General features: G+C 36.6%; 1 protein-coding gene across 4 annotated transcripts in view; it reads left to right on the top strand.

The window, feature by feature from the left end:
• Window positions 1–14,378, top strand: part of Kiz (kizuna centrosomal protein) — a 120,393-nt gene that overhangs the window by 28,523 nt on the left and 77,492 nt on the right. For all 4 annotated transcript variants that reach the window (XM_026393033.2, XM_026393032.2, XM_026393034.2 and 1 more), the window contains 2 exons: window positions 6,734–7,379; window positions 8,061–8,361. In XM_026393033.2, coding sequence (XP_026248818.1) covers window positions 6,734–7,379; window positions 8,061–8,361 — 947 coding nt within the window. The remainder of the gene's footprint in view (window positions 1–6,733; window positions 7,380–8,060; window positions 8,362–14,378) is intronic.

Raw genomic sequence — 14,378 nt, 5'->3', positions numbered from 1 at the left:
TCTTCTTCCTCCTCCTTCTCTTCCTCTCCCTCTCCCTATCCTCCTTCTCTTCCTCCTCTTCCTCCTTCTGTTCCTCCTCCTCCTTCTCTTCCTCCTCTTCCTCCTCCTCCTCCTCCTCCTCCTCCTCTTTCTCCTCCTCCTCTTCTTCTTTCTCCTCCTCCTCTTCTTCCTCCTTCTCCTCTTTTCTTCCTCTTCCTCCTTCTCCTCCTCCTCTTCTTCCTCCTTCTCTTCTCCTCTTCCTCCTTCTCCTCTTCCTCCTTCTCCTCCTCTCCCTCCTTCTCCTCTTCCTCTTCCTTCTTCTCCTCTTCCTCCTTCTCCTCCTCCTCTTCCTCCTCCTCCTCTTCCTCCTCCTCCTCTTCCTCCTCCTCCTCTTCTTCCTCCTTCTCCTCCTCCTCCTCCTCTTCCTCCTCCTCCTCTTCCTCCTCCTCCTCTTCTTCCTCCTCCTCCTCCTCCTCCTCCTCCTCTTCCTCCTCCTCCTCTTCCTCCTCCTCCTCTTCTTCCTCCTCCTCTTCTTCCTCCTTCTCCTCCTCCTCCTCCTCCTCTTCCTCCTCCTCCTCTTCCTCCTCCTCCTCTTCTTCCTCCTCCTCTTCTTCCTCCTTCTCCTCCTCTTCCTCCTCCTCCTCCTCCTCTTCTTCCTCCTTCTCCTCCTCTTCCTCCTCCTCTTCTTCCTCCTTCTCCTCCTCTTCCTCCTCCTCCTCTTCCTCCTTCTCTCCTCCTCCTTCTCTTCCCCTTCTCCTCCTCCTCATCCTCCTCCTCCTCCTTCTTCTACTTCTTTTTTTCCCCTTCTTCTATTTCTTTTTTCCCCCTTGCCTTCCTGCCCTTGCTGGGACCTGTAGCACATCATTAAGTGAAAGTGACAAAAGGGGTATTCTTGTGTCAATTCTGATCTTGAGGGGAATGCTTTCCATCTTTTACTATTCACTGTGACTGTGGTTTTTTTTTCATAGATGCATTTTATCAGGTTGGGGGAGTTCTCTTTGTTGAGGAGGTAAAATTGTATGTGTTTGCCATGTACAGCATGTTGACAGGTAAAATTGTATGTGTTTGCCATGTACAGCATGTTGTTTTTGAAGTATATATGAATTGTGGAGTTTGTTGATTTTTGTATGTTGAATGAAGATTGCATTCCTGGGTAAAACTCCTATTTAGTAGTAATGTGCAGTCCTGTTTATATGTTGCTTAATTTGGTTTGCTTTATTTCATTAAGAATTTTTTATCTCTATGCATAAGAAATAGGGCCCTGCAGTTTTCTTGTGACACCTTTGAGTTGGGTGTCAAAAACCAGCATGATAAACTGGGCAAGAAATGTTTTTTTCACTCTATTTTTGGAAGAGTTTGTGAAGGATTGATTTTAATTCTTTAAGTATGGGTAGAATTCATCAGTGAACCCCTTTAGTCCTGGACTTTCTTTGTGGAAAGTTTTTGATCAGTAATTAAGTTGCTTAACTTCTTATGGGTCTATTCAGATTTTCTATTTCTTAAGTCAGTTTTGATAGTAACTTTTTATCTAAAAAAAGGAAGATTTTTATCTAATTTGTCAAGGTGGTCTAATATGTTGGCATACATCTATTCAAGATTTCCCTTGTAATATTTTTTATTTCTGAAAAGTATATATGCATTGTTTAAAAGAATAGTCATGTTCTTTTAAAGTACATTCTTTTAGTCTCTGGCCTCAATTGAAGTGTTTAATACATTTACGTTTGATAGAATTACTGGTATTTACCTATTTTGTTCCTTTATTTCTCCAACACTACTTCCTTTTGTGTTAAACAGAATATTCTAATGCACCATTTTAATTTTCTTGTCATTTATTTTCCTATTAGTGCCCTGGTATTTCAGTTACCATCTTTTATAGTTTGGATATATTTGAGTGTGTTTCCCAAAAGTTCATTTGCTAGAAGGTTGGTCTTTAGCATTGTGGTATTTAAGTGATGAAACCTTTAAGAGGTGGGACCTAGTGGAAAGCTAGGTTAGTGGAAAGTTAGAGGGGGCTGCCCCTGGAAAAGATTGTCATTGTTGTTGAACCCTGGTTAATTTCTGTAAGAATAGTTATTTATAAAAGCAAGCATGACTTGTGAATATTTCCTGACTCACCATGTGATTTCTGCCCCTTACATATGCTTTCATAGTGATGCCATTTACCATGTAATGTAGCCATCTTCACAAGAGCCAATCATATGGTAACACCATTCTCTTGAGTTTCCAGAACTTTGGTATAAATAAAACTCTTTTCTTTATAAAGTAGACAGCCTTAGGTATTTTGTTATTGCAGTAGAAAATGGACTAAGACAACATTTATAATAATCTAGTTTGTATTAATAACAACTTAATTTCACGAGCATGTAAAAACTTTGTATCTATATAACTCCATTCTGTCTTTACTTCTTTGTCATATTATTATAATACAAGCTATAGCTTTGTATCTTACATGTTACATATTTTTAAAAAATTGTTTTTAGTCGTTGATGGACATTTATTATTTATTTATTTATATGTGGTGCTGAGAATTGAACCCAGTGCCCCACCCGTGCTAGGCAAGTGCACTACCACAGAGTTACAACCCAGCCCCTTATATGTTGGATATTAATACAGATTTATAATTATTGTTTTACAAAGATGTCTTTATATAGGAGAAAAAAGTTGTAAAACAACAACAAAATATATGTATATCTCATCACCTTTTGTATTTACCAGTTTCTTTACTAGTATTCTTTATTTCTTAATGTAGATTTGAGTTACTCTTGAGTGTTCTTTTATTTCAGCCTGAAGTGTTTTTGTAGTATTTCCTTGGGCAGGTATGGTAGTAACAGAGTCTGTCTTTGTTTATCTAGGACTACCTTAATTTTTCCTTCAGTTTTGAAGGAAAGTGTTGGCCGGTATAGAATTCTTGATTGACAGTCTTTTACTTTCAGTACTTTGAATGTGCCAGCTGACCTCCATGGTTTCTTTTTTGGGGGTGGGTGTTACTGGGGATTGAACTCAGGGGCATTCAACCACTGAGCCACATCCCCCAGCCCTATTTTGTATTTTATTTAGAGACAAAGTCTCACTGAGTTGTTTAGCTCCTCGCCATTGCTGAGGCTGGCTTTGAACTCACAACCCTCCTATCTCAGCCTCCCAAGCTTCTGGGTTTACAGGCATGCACCACTGCACCCACCCGGTCCTCCATAGTTTCTAATGAGAAATCAGCTTTTGTCCTTATTGAGGAATCCTTGGATGTGACAGCATCACTTCTCTATATTTGCTTCCAAGATTCTCTCTTTGAGGGTTGGGTATAGCTCAGTAATAGAGCACTTTTCTAGCACATACAAGGCTCTGGGTTGCATCATCAGCATCATATATACACCAAAAGATTCTTTGTCTTTTAGTCATTCGATTATGATGTGTCTAGATGTGAGTCTTTATGGGTTTCTCACACTTTGACTCTATTTAGCTTCTTTCATGTGTAGCTTATTTTTAATCTAATTTAGAAAGTTTTCTTTCATTATTTTTTCAGAACTCTTTCTTTCCTTTTCTTTCTGAGACTTTTAATTGTATGCTTATGTGTCTCACAGGTCTCTTGAGGCTCTATTCATTTTTCTTTGTTTTCTATTCATTTCTCTTTCTTTTCCTCAGACCAGAGAAATTCAATATTGCTGATTCTTTCTCTGTCTAGTCAAATCTGCTGCTGAGGCCCTGTAGTTAATTTTTCATTTTGGCAATTGTACTTTTTAACTGCATAAATTCCACATTTATATTCATTTCTATTTTTTATAACTTAGATTTCTTGTATTAATTTTTTTGTGTATTTGTGTGGGATGCTGGAGATGGAACCTAGGTCTTGTGTATACTAGGCAAGAACCTTTAACACTGTACTACCCTCAGGACCTATTGATATTTCTTTATTGATAATCTCTATTTGTACATTATTTTCATACTTTATGTTAGTTATTTAGACCTGATTTCCTTTAGTTCCTTGAACATATCTAATATAACTTTTAATGCCTTTAGTAAGTTTAATACCATACTTAGGCTTCCTGAGGAATGGTTTCTAATGACTGCTTTTTTTTTTCTCCATGTAAGACCCGTAGTTTCTTATTTCTTTTCATTTTTTCTGCTTTTTTATTGAAACAAACATTTTAAACAATAAAATGTGACAATTCTCCCCTTCCCAGAATTGTTTTTGTGTTTTTTGTTTAAGTGACTTTCTGAACTAATATGTAAAATCTGTATTATTTTTCACGTCTGTTCACTGACGTTTCTGTTTAGTTTACTTAGTGAGGGCAGGTAATGACTAGACAGAGCTTTCTTTAATACTTGGAACTAGAATTCTCATAGTCTTTGCCAACAGGCCCTGATGTGTGTTGGGGCATATTTTGTACACTCATCCAGGTAGTTTGCAGCCCTACCTTAGTCTTTACTTCCTGCTTGTACAGTGCTTCAAGGCAAGCCAGAGGTGAAAGTTTAGGAACTTCTTGAAATGTTTCCTGAGCATAAACACATCCCTGAGCATGTAGGTAGCCATCTAGATTCCCAGAAATAGGTTGGAGCTTTTCAGACCCTCCACAAGGCAGCTCTTTCACTGGCTTTTCCTTTAATTTTTTTAAAAAATACATGACAATAGTGGAATGCATTACACTCATTATTACCCATATACAGCACAATTTTTCGTAATTTTGTATATAAAGTATGTTCACACCAAATTATGCCATTATACATGAACTCTTTTTTTGGCATTATAATTCTTAATACACATATATACTACAATTTTTCATATCTCTGTTTGTATATAAGGTATGTTGACACCAAATTCAAATCTTCATACATGTATTTTGTATAATGTTGACCTTCATATTCCACCATCCTTGCTAATCTCTTTCCCCCCGTCCCTTTCCCTCCCACCCTTCTTCCCTATCTAGAAATAATCTTCCTCCCATGCTCTCCCTCCCTACCCCACTTTGAGACACCCTCCTTATATCAGAGAAAACGTTTGGCATTTGTTTTTTGGGGATTGGCTATCTTCACTTAGCATAATCTTCTCTAACGTTGCTGCTGGTTTTCATTGTGAGTACAAGTTTTGAAGTTTACTGCAGACCTCTGGGAAGGAATGGGAATAAGATAAGTTAACATACCATAAAGCTCTCTGTTATTATCAAGATACAGCTGTTTTTCTTAAATGCACCCCCAGGTTGTTGCAAGCCTGGTTAATTTCCAGAGTTCTGAAAAGTCATTCTGAAAAATTTTTCCCAGTATTATCATCTCTTTTGTGGAGCAGAGAAATTTTAGAGGTCCTGATTCTACCACTTTCTCTGATATCCCTGTCATTGGTTGGTTCACATCAAAGTTATTTCTTTTACTTTTGCATAGAAAAGACAGTGTATTTGAAGAGAAGCAAGATCTGGATTGTTTCAGCTGTGTGTACGACATTTTCTCTCTTAATAGTTGACCCTTGGTTTTTTCATCTGCAGAGGGGTGCAAATACATCTCCCTATATACTCTATTTATCTCTGTGAAATAAATGTTCTTATATGTGTGGAAGTATTTTGGTTCCTTTTGAAGAAAAGCACTTAACTTTCTGAAGTCTTCATGCTTGTTACCTCTAGTTCCTTTTCCCTCTATGCATCCTTGATGAAGCCAACAAACTAGTTGCTTCAGTGTCTCTTTGCTCTCTCTCTATATATCTCTGTAAGAGATTATGCTCATTCTTCCTATACACATGCCAATAAGTGGAAATTGCTTGAAATTTCTGTAAAATTACTTGAAGATGGTCAGGAAAAGTAGATATTGTTTACAGTTGGACTATAAATTATGAATATTTTGTACATGATCCAATATATTTTAATTCTATCCTTAAGGCTATTATTAGAATTTTTTTTTAAAGAGAGAGTGAGAGAGAGAGAGAGAGAATTTTTTTTAATATTTATTTTTAAATTTTTGGCGGGCACAACATCTTTGTATGTGGTGCTGAGGATCGAACCCGGGCCGCACGCATGCCAGACGAGCGCGCTACCGCTTGAGCCACATCCCCAGCCCAATTAGAATTTTTTTAGAGAGAGAAGAGAGAAGAGAGAGAGAGAGAGAGAGAGAGAGAGAGAGTTTTTTAATATTTATTTTTCAGTTTTTGGTGGACACAACATCTTTATTTTATTTTTATGTGGTGCTGAGGATCGAACCCAGCGCCCTGTGCATGCCAGGCGAGCGCATTACCGCTTGAGCCACATCCCCAGCCCAAGAAATTTTTATATTACTTATAATACTAGAAATAGAACTTTGAAACCTCCAATAGTTTTTTGTATACCCATTCCCATACCGTTTTTTTCCTTTGGTCAAATTACTTTGATCAAATAGCTCCATTGAATCTGAGCTTCTCCATGGAGTGCTTTTAAAACTCATAGCTTCTTTTGTTTTTTTTTTTTTTAGTTGTAAAATCTGTACATATCATAAAATTTACCTTTTTAATTTAATTTTAAGCATGCAGTTTAATTATATTAAGTACATACATTTCTCTTTTTTTCAAAAAAATTTCATAGTTTCTTGGCATTAGTTGCTTTGTGGATCACATTATTATTAAAATTAAATAGCATGGACTGTACTGTTTTTGTTCATCATTACATGGGGAGGAACAAGTTTTATAAATTATGGTAAGTGCTAATTTCCATGGTCATGGTTCTTTCATTTTTAAAAACAATCTGATTGAAAAAAAAAAAAAAACCCTGATGGTTACACATAATGTTTAACTCACATCTCATTGCAGGTTGCAGTGCAAGCAAGAATTAACTTGGGGACAACTGTGTCAAAAGGATTGTATCAACCAGCAACAATGTTTATGGGCCGCCAAATGTCAGCCGTCTCAAGCCTTGGAGCTTTCAGTATAGAGCAGAAATCTCCCCAACCCACAAAGAACTTTTCAATTCCTGACCCACATTCACACCAACAGACAGGCCAGAAAAGCAATGTGACAGACAGCTGTGTAGTACAAACTAATAGTGACACAGAGTGCTTAAATAAGTCTGACAGAATAGATGGAAAGACATCTCTTCAGATTGGTGAGAAAACGCCAGTCACAGCCAGTGTATTGTCTGAGGAGGAACAAACTCATTGCTTGGAGATAGGAAGCAACATACATCATAGCAATGGTAATTTATCAGAAGGCAAAAAGTCTGCTGAACTTCATTCCTCTTTACAGAAAAGATTAAGTCCAGAGAACAGGACCACTGATTTAAAGTGTGACAGTTCCAGCAGATCAGAGGGATCAGAGGGAGAAATACTGACACGAGAACATATTGAAGTTGAGGAAGAAAGAGCCAGCCCGCCTGTCTCTGCGATATCAGTTTCAGAACACTGTGCATCTGAAAATAAGTGGTCTCAAGAGAAGCATTCTGCTTGGGAAGGTTTCTCAGGTGGGGTGAGAGGCTGACTTGAGTTTGCAGATTTTTGTTAGTGTTTCATTTTTCTGGGTGTTAGTGATCTTACATAAGGATAAAATATACTCTATTTTTTTTCTTTGCCAGAAACCCAAATAGTGATTATTATGTGAATGAATTCCATTTTAATGAATTCATAAATGTGTACATGTAAATGGTATTTTACAATTAGTTTACCTGATAATTTAAATTCACTATGATTTTTAAAAAATATTTTAAAGTATTTGTTGAGGGTAGAGGGTGTAGCTCATTGGTAGAGCACATGTTTAGCATACATGAGGCCCTGGATTTGCTCAAACCCAGCACAAAAATAACAAATTTTTAAATAAAATAAAAAATAAGATAAAAATATTTTTGGGTTTTTAAATACTATCATTAGTTGTTGGTTTTTCTGCATATTTTTAGAAATATTTTTTTTTAAAGAGAGAGAGAATTTTTTGATATTTATTTTTTAGTTTTCAGCGGACACAACATCTTTGTTTGTATGTGGTGCTGAGGATCAAACCCGGGCCGCATGCATGCCAGGCGAGCGCGCTACCGCTTGAGCCACATCCCCAGCCCTCTGCATGTTTTTAACTGATGGATAATTCTGTTCCACGTTACCTTGATTCTCCAGGAAGTTCTTGATCAATAATCTGTTCATATCCCCTTTTATAGATCATCTTGCCCATGGGGACCCACAGTTACAAAAAATGCAGGAAGAACAGGAGAAGGAAAGTTTATGCAGTAGCAATGACCTCACAGTCTCTATAAGTGAAGATGATCTGATTTTAAAGAGTCCAGAACCACAACCAAATCCAAGTGACAAGATAGAGGGAGAAAATGGAACAGAGGCTTTAAAATTAATCCACCCTGAGCAAGAAAGAGATGCCCTCTCCACTGAAAAAAATAATCGTGTTTGGCAAACCCTAAGCTTTCCTGATTCAGAAGAGGAATTCTCTGCTAACTCACCGAGACAGTAAGCCTTTTTTAAAAAAACTGTTCTGTATTAATTATAGATATTTTTAGAGACCATTCCACTGGGAATGTTTTGTTGAATACTCAGCCACAAATGTGTAAATGTCTTAAGTTTCATAATTAGTTCGTTAGATAATATCTGATTTTCTTTCTTCTTTCCTTTTTTTAACAAAATAACTATTAAAAGTCTAAGTATCATTTAATTGTGGTGATTGGCAATTTATAATTATATCCAAACAATCCCTGGTTAGTGCATAAGTTATTTTACCCACTTTCTATCTTCAGGCCTTTTAAAAATAAATCCATTTTGAAGTTTTGTTATGATAAAAAGTGACAAATGGGTAAACTTACTAGGTATTCAGCTTTAGAAACTAAAAGTTTTAAAGATTTAGAGACTAAATTAATTACTTTATCCTCATATACTTGTCATTTTTTATCATATGATTAAATAAGCTAGTAAGGTTTTGTCATGTCATTCTAAGTCACATTTCCTCTTAGGAATATAAATATCTAGCTATTGGAGTCTCTAATGTAAGACAGGAACACAATGTTATATATTTTGTGCACTTACAATATTGAACTCATAAAGACTAATGTATACTTTATACTGTTGATTTATTTCATCCAAGTTTTCTATCTACTGTGTTGAAAACTGATTCTGTGATTAAAAAAAAATTAGCATCAATAGAATCAAATCTCTTTTAGGTGGAGAAGGAACCTAAGTAAACCTAAGATAAATCTCACCTTGTACATGTATCACATAGTAGTGTTACGTATTACAAATGGGGCAGAACACTCTATACAGCTTGCCTTCCAATCCCCCCACGCCACCCTCAGACCTTTCAGTTACGCTGTGATGCTGGTCACTTTTCACCTCAATCATCCTGACAACAGTGGAAAACTGAGTAAGAATTCTTTTATATGAGGGCATATGTTCTGTTTCAGAGCACCCTTATGTTTTTTAATACATTGCCTCTTGCTGGATACAGGAGCACATGCCTATAATCCCAGCTACTCAGAAGACTGAGGCAGGAGGATCCAAATTTGAGACCAGTCTAGGCAACTTAGTAAGATACTACCTGCCTGAGAAATAAATAAATATATAAATAAATAAAAGGGCTGGGGATGTAACTCAGTGGTAGAACACCCCTGGGTTTAATTTCCAGTACCACTTTAAAAAAATTGCCTCTTATTATTCAGTATTCACTTACAACAAAAAGTTTAATTGATAGTCTGACTCAGATGTTCAGGATATATTTATTAAGAGTATATGTAAGTTCAAAATACATGTTACTATGGTTTCTGCCATTGGTAAATTTGATCCATTGGAGAACCAAGCCAAATGGATTTTTTTTCTAGCAATAATATATCTCATCAAAGAAGTATTACTTCACACATTTTTACACCAGAAACTTTGTTCCTAGAGGTAGAAATGATCTGTTTTGCATTTTGTGTTTGTAGGCTTATTTTTGGAAAAGTTTTGCATTTTTGTGTTTGTAGGCTTATTATTGGATAAGTTAGTACATTGGTAGGCTAATTAAGGGACTACCATATTTACCCAAGAATTGGTGGTTTTCTGAAATTAAAAAAATAGTTGTGTAAATATGTGGAATTACTGTTTAACATTTCTCTAAATGTCAAGAATATTCTATCTCCCATTCTCCTGCACGAATGACCTTTTTCTATGACCTTAAATCCAAGCTTCTTTGAATTTTTGGATGTAGTTTTCAAATATTTATCAGAAAAATTGGCATTTGGTGAATTTTTGAATACTTAGATAAATAAGATGCCCTGCAGAATGAAAAGGTCAGTCAATAATTGGTGTGTCACTCTTACCAAATTTGAGACTATTGATTTTTTGTGGTAAAGCATTCCCCAGAAATAGGTTGAAAGTGGTTTTTAAATAATGCTGGCTCACTTGTTCCCCACTGCTTTTAAAGACATATATTCTTTCTCTTAAAAAAAAAATATATGTATATATACGTGTGTGTGTGTGTGTGTGTGTGTGTGTGTATATTAGTTGTAGATGGACACGATACCTTTATTTGTTTATTTTTATGTGGTGCCAGTGATCGAACCCAGTGCCTCACACATGCTAGGCAAGCACTCTATCACTGAGCCACAACCCCGGCACCTATTCTCTTAATTTATTTTTTAGCATGATCTCTTATTTTCCTTGCTCTGAGAGTTATTAGTCTGGGATTATAGCATTGTATTTACGGTGTTAATACCATAATCACAGAAGTTTAGGATCTCAGTTTACTTTAGAGTCTGTCAGGGGCCTGGATAAAAATCATGTGAATTAATTTTAGTAAACAAAGATGAAGAAATGGTACAAAGAAAAACACACCAAGAGGATGTAGGCTGGGCATGGCAGTTCATGCCTGAATCCTAGTGTCTCAGGAAGCTGAGACAGGAGGATCGCAAATTCAAAGCCAGCCTCAGCAACAGTGAGGTGCTAAGCAACTCAGTGAGACCCTGTCTCTAAATAAAATGCAAAATAGGTCTGGAGATGTGGCTCACTACTTGAGTGCCCCTGAGTTCAATCCCTGGTACCACCCCCCACCCCAAAAAAGAGGATATAAACAGGAATTTGGAACCTCTGATATGGTGACAGTGATAAGAAAAATGATGATAGCTATTATGGTTTAGCACATCTATGTACCATCCAAGTTACTATGCTTGAACTTGGTCTTGAGTTTTCTAGCAGCAAAGGTGAAAAGGGATGTGTAATATTTTTGGATAGTTCACATCTAAAAAGAAAATTGAAACCAAGTGTTGTTTTGGGTTTTTTGCTTGTATTTTTAATTTTTATAAAACAGTGTTATTGAGGTATAGTTCACATGCTATTCAAGTCACACATTTTGAGTGTACAGTTTAAGGCAATTAATTTAAAATGTTACAATAAAGTATATGTAACATAAAGCTTGCCATCTTTAGGGATGTGGTAAGGTTCTTGCCTAGCATACCCAAGGTACTGGGTTATACCCAGTATCACAAAAAAACAAAACTTGTCATCTTTAAATACATAATTTGGTGGTGTTAGTTATACTCTAGTTACTGGCAAGTGCTAATCTACTGCTCTATGAATTTTCCTATTCTAAGTACTAATTATAAGTGGAATCATATAATATTTAACCTTTTTATGTCTAGCTAATTTCAGTTAGCATAATGTCTTCAAGATTTATTCATGTTGTAACATATATCAGACCCTCATTCCTTTTTTATGATTGAACAGTATTCTCTTATATGGATATACCACACTTCATTGTCCATTCATCTTTCAGTGGACATTTGGGTTATTTAAACCTTAAATTTCAAGTTTGGGTTTTGTTTTTTTTTTTTTTGAAGTTTCATGACACCCTCCAAAAGATGCTTCCAGATATTAAAAACCAGACTGTAGTTCGTGTACAATTTCTCCATCACAAGCTATAATCAACTCTTTCACAAGAAAGCATACTAGAATGAAACCAAGTAAAATAAATGTTACTAAAAGGATGACCTTGAATTTCTATTCTTAGTAAATAATTTGCTACAAAAGTTGGTACAAAGCTGTATAACTTGTAGTAAAATAACATTTGTTATTTTTCATGTGGCAAATGGTTGGCAGAGTGTCAGTTGAGGCCACAAGGATGACTTTCTTCATGCCTTTCATCATCTGGGAGGCTAGTCTGGCCTCTCACCTAGTGGTAGTAGCAAGGTTCCCAAGATAGCAAGAGAACAAGCCCAAGCACATAAGTGCCTTATAGTGTCTTCTTGTATCATATTTGCCAATATCACAGGGCCCAGCTCAGAGTCAGGACTAGAGAAATCCAGTTCATCTTTTGGGCTGAGCAGTAAAATTGCATTGAAAAAGGGTACACACTCGGGGATGGGAAGTTATGATCATTTTGGCAATCTACCATAGTGATTCAGGACAAATGCAAATGAAGAAAAGGTCAGTGTGAGTCCAAAGAATCAGAAAAGGTTTTATGGGAGGACCAATGCAATATCTAGAAGGCTGGGTCAGTTTTAAATAAGGAGTGAAAGAGCAACTTAGGTTTGGAGGAAAAATGCATGAAGGAATGCAGACACAGAGGACATAGGGGCATGGGATGGCCAGAGCAAAGGGACGGTGACTGAGGGCTTATTGATGGGGGACCTGTGGGAGTTGAGCTTTACTGTCACCTAAGGAAAAATTGAGAAAGGGCTTGAATATCAGATTAATGAATTTAGACTTCTTTTTTTGTGTTTTGTAGAACAGTTGAAGGATATTTTAAGAGAAAGTCAGATAGTGAGTATCAGATAAAGATTAGTCTGACAGTATTAGTTTCATCAGGATTAATTCTCCATGTGGTAGGCAGAATTCTGAGATGGCTTCAAGAGACCTACCCCCTGTTGTGTATATTCTGTATAATCTTCTCACCTTGAATGTCAGGGAATTAGGTGGATTTCACTCCTATGATTATGGCATTTTATATAACAAACAAAGGATTTTACAGATACTATAGAGGTCCCAAATCAGTTGACCTTGAACTAATCAAAATGGGTGGGTCTGACCTAATCAGATGAGGCTTTAAAAGAAAATGGGCCCTTACTGAAATCAGATTCAGAGCAGCTGAAATATTCTGAAAGAAGCCAAATACCATCTTGTTGAAAAACTACGTTGTATGGAATGGTTTTCACAGCCTTAAGAAAGGCTGAGGACCTCAGTCCTGCAGCTACAAGAAAATGAATTCTGCTGAAAACCATTGAGCTTAGAATTGTACCCTGAGCCTTACCTGAGATTGCAGGCCCCAGCTGATACCTTAATTTCAGCCTGATGAGACCCTGAGTGAAGGACCCCATTAACTCATATCCAAATTCCTGTCCCATAACAGCTATGAAATAATGTTTGTGCTAAGTGCCAAATTTGTGATACTTTGTTATGTAGTAATAGACAATTAATACAATCCAACTGAAGAATTTGGAAGCAAGGATTTTATCTTTGGAAGCACTGTATGGGTTAAAAGTATCTACTCATAACAACCAGAAGCAGGCTCAGTCACATGTGTTCCAGGAATGAATGGGAATAGGGAGCCAAGCAACAAGCAGCCCAGCAGCCAAGGGAACCTGAGCTTTTCCTTGCTTTGTACTCTCATCATCTGAGGAAATGTGTTTCCATGCATGGCCACTTTCAGGTAAGCAAGGATAGAACATGGTAGAATGATAAGGACTTGTAAAAGTGGTTGTGCACGTCTACATTAACCAACAAGCCATTTCTCGTGCTAACATATTTCTCTGGCTCTTCTCTAGACCTTTATCATATCTGTAAAAACCTTTGTTATATCTGTACAAACCTTTGTTATATAAAATGCCATAATCACAGGAATGAAATTTTGAGGATTTTTATTTTGCTTTTTTTTTTTATAAATGCACAAAAACATGTATCTGTCTTTATAGCAGTATACAAAATGCAGAATAGTTTTACTGCCTAAAAATCCCTCATGCTCCATCTATTCATCCCTCTTCTCTTTCCTCAACTTGAATGCCTGGCAAGGGTTGGATTTTTTACTGTCTCTGTAGCTTTGGCTTTCCCAGAATGTCATTTAGGTGGAATCAAGCCTTTCAGATTAACTTTTTTACTAAGCAGTATTTATTTTAGGTTCCTTCATATCTTTTCGTAGCTTGCTAGTTCATTTTTTTTAGCACTGAAAAATATTTTATTATCTAGATATAATATGGTTTATTTATCCATTTACTTATTGAAGGACATCTAGTGGCTTCCAAGTTTTGTCATTTATGAAAAAAAGCTGTAATAAACATCCATGTACAGGTGTGTGGACATACATTTTCAACTTATCAAGAATGCAATTGCTTGGGGCGGGGGATGTGGCTCAAGCGGTAGCGGCTCACCAGGCATGCGTGCGGCCCGGGTTCGATCCTCAGCACCAAACAAAGATGTTGTGTCCGCCAAAAACTAAAATAAATAAATAAAAAAAGAATGCGAATGCGATTGCTGAATCATATGACAAGCTTATGTTTAGCTGTACCATTGCA

Source organism: Urocitellus parryii, chromosome 6 (genome assembly GCF_045843805.1).
Source record: "Urocitellus parryii isolate mUroPar1 chromosome 6, mUroPar1.hap1, whole genome shotgun sequence".
In the NCBI taxonomy this organism is placed as follows: domain Eukaryota; kingdom Metazoa; phylum Chordata; class Mammalia; order Rodentia; family Sciuridae; genus Urocitellus; species Urocitellus parryii.
Note: the sequence above shows the minus strand (reverse complement) of the source record. Positions and strands in the feature narration are given on the sequence as shown.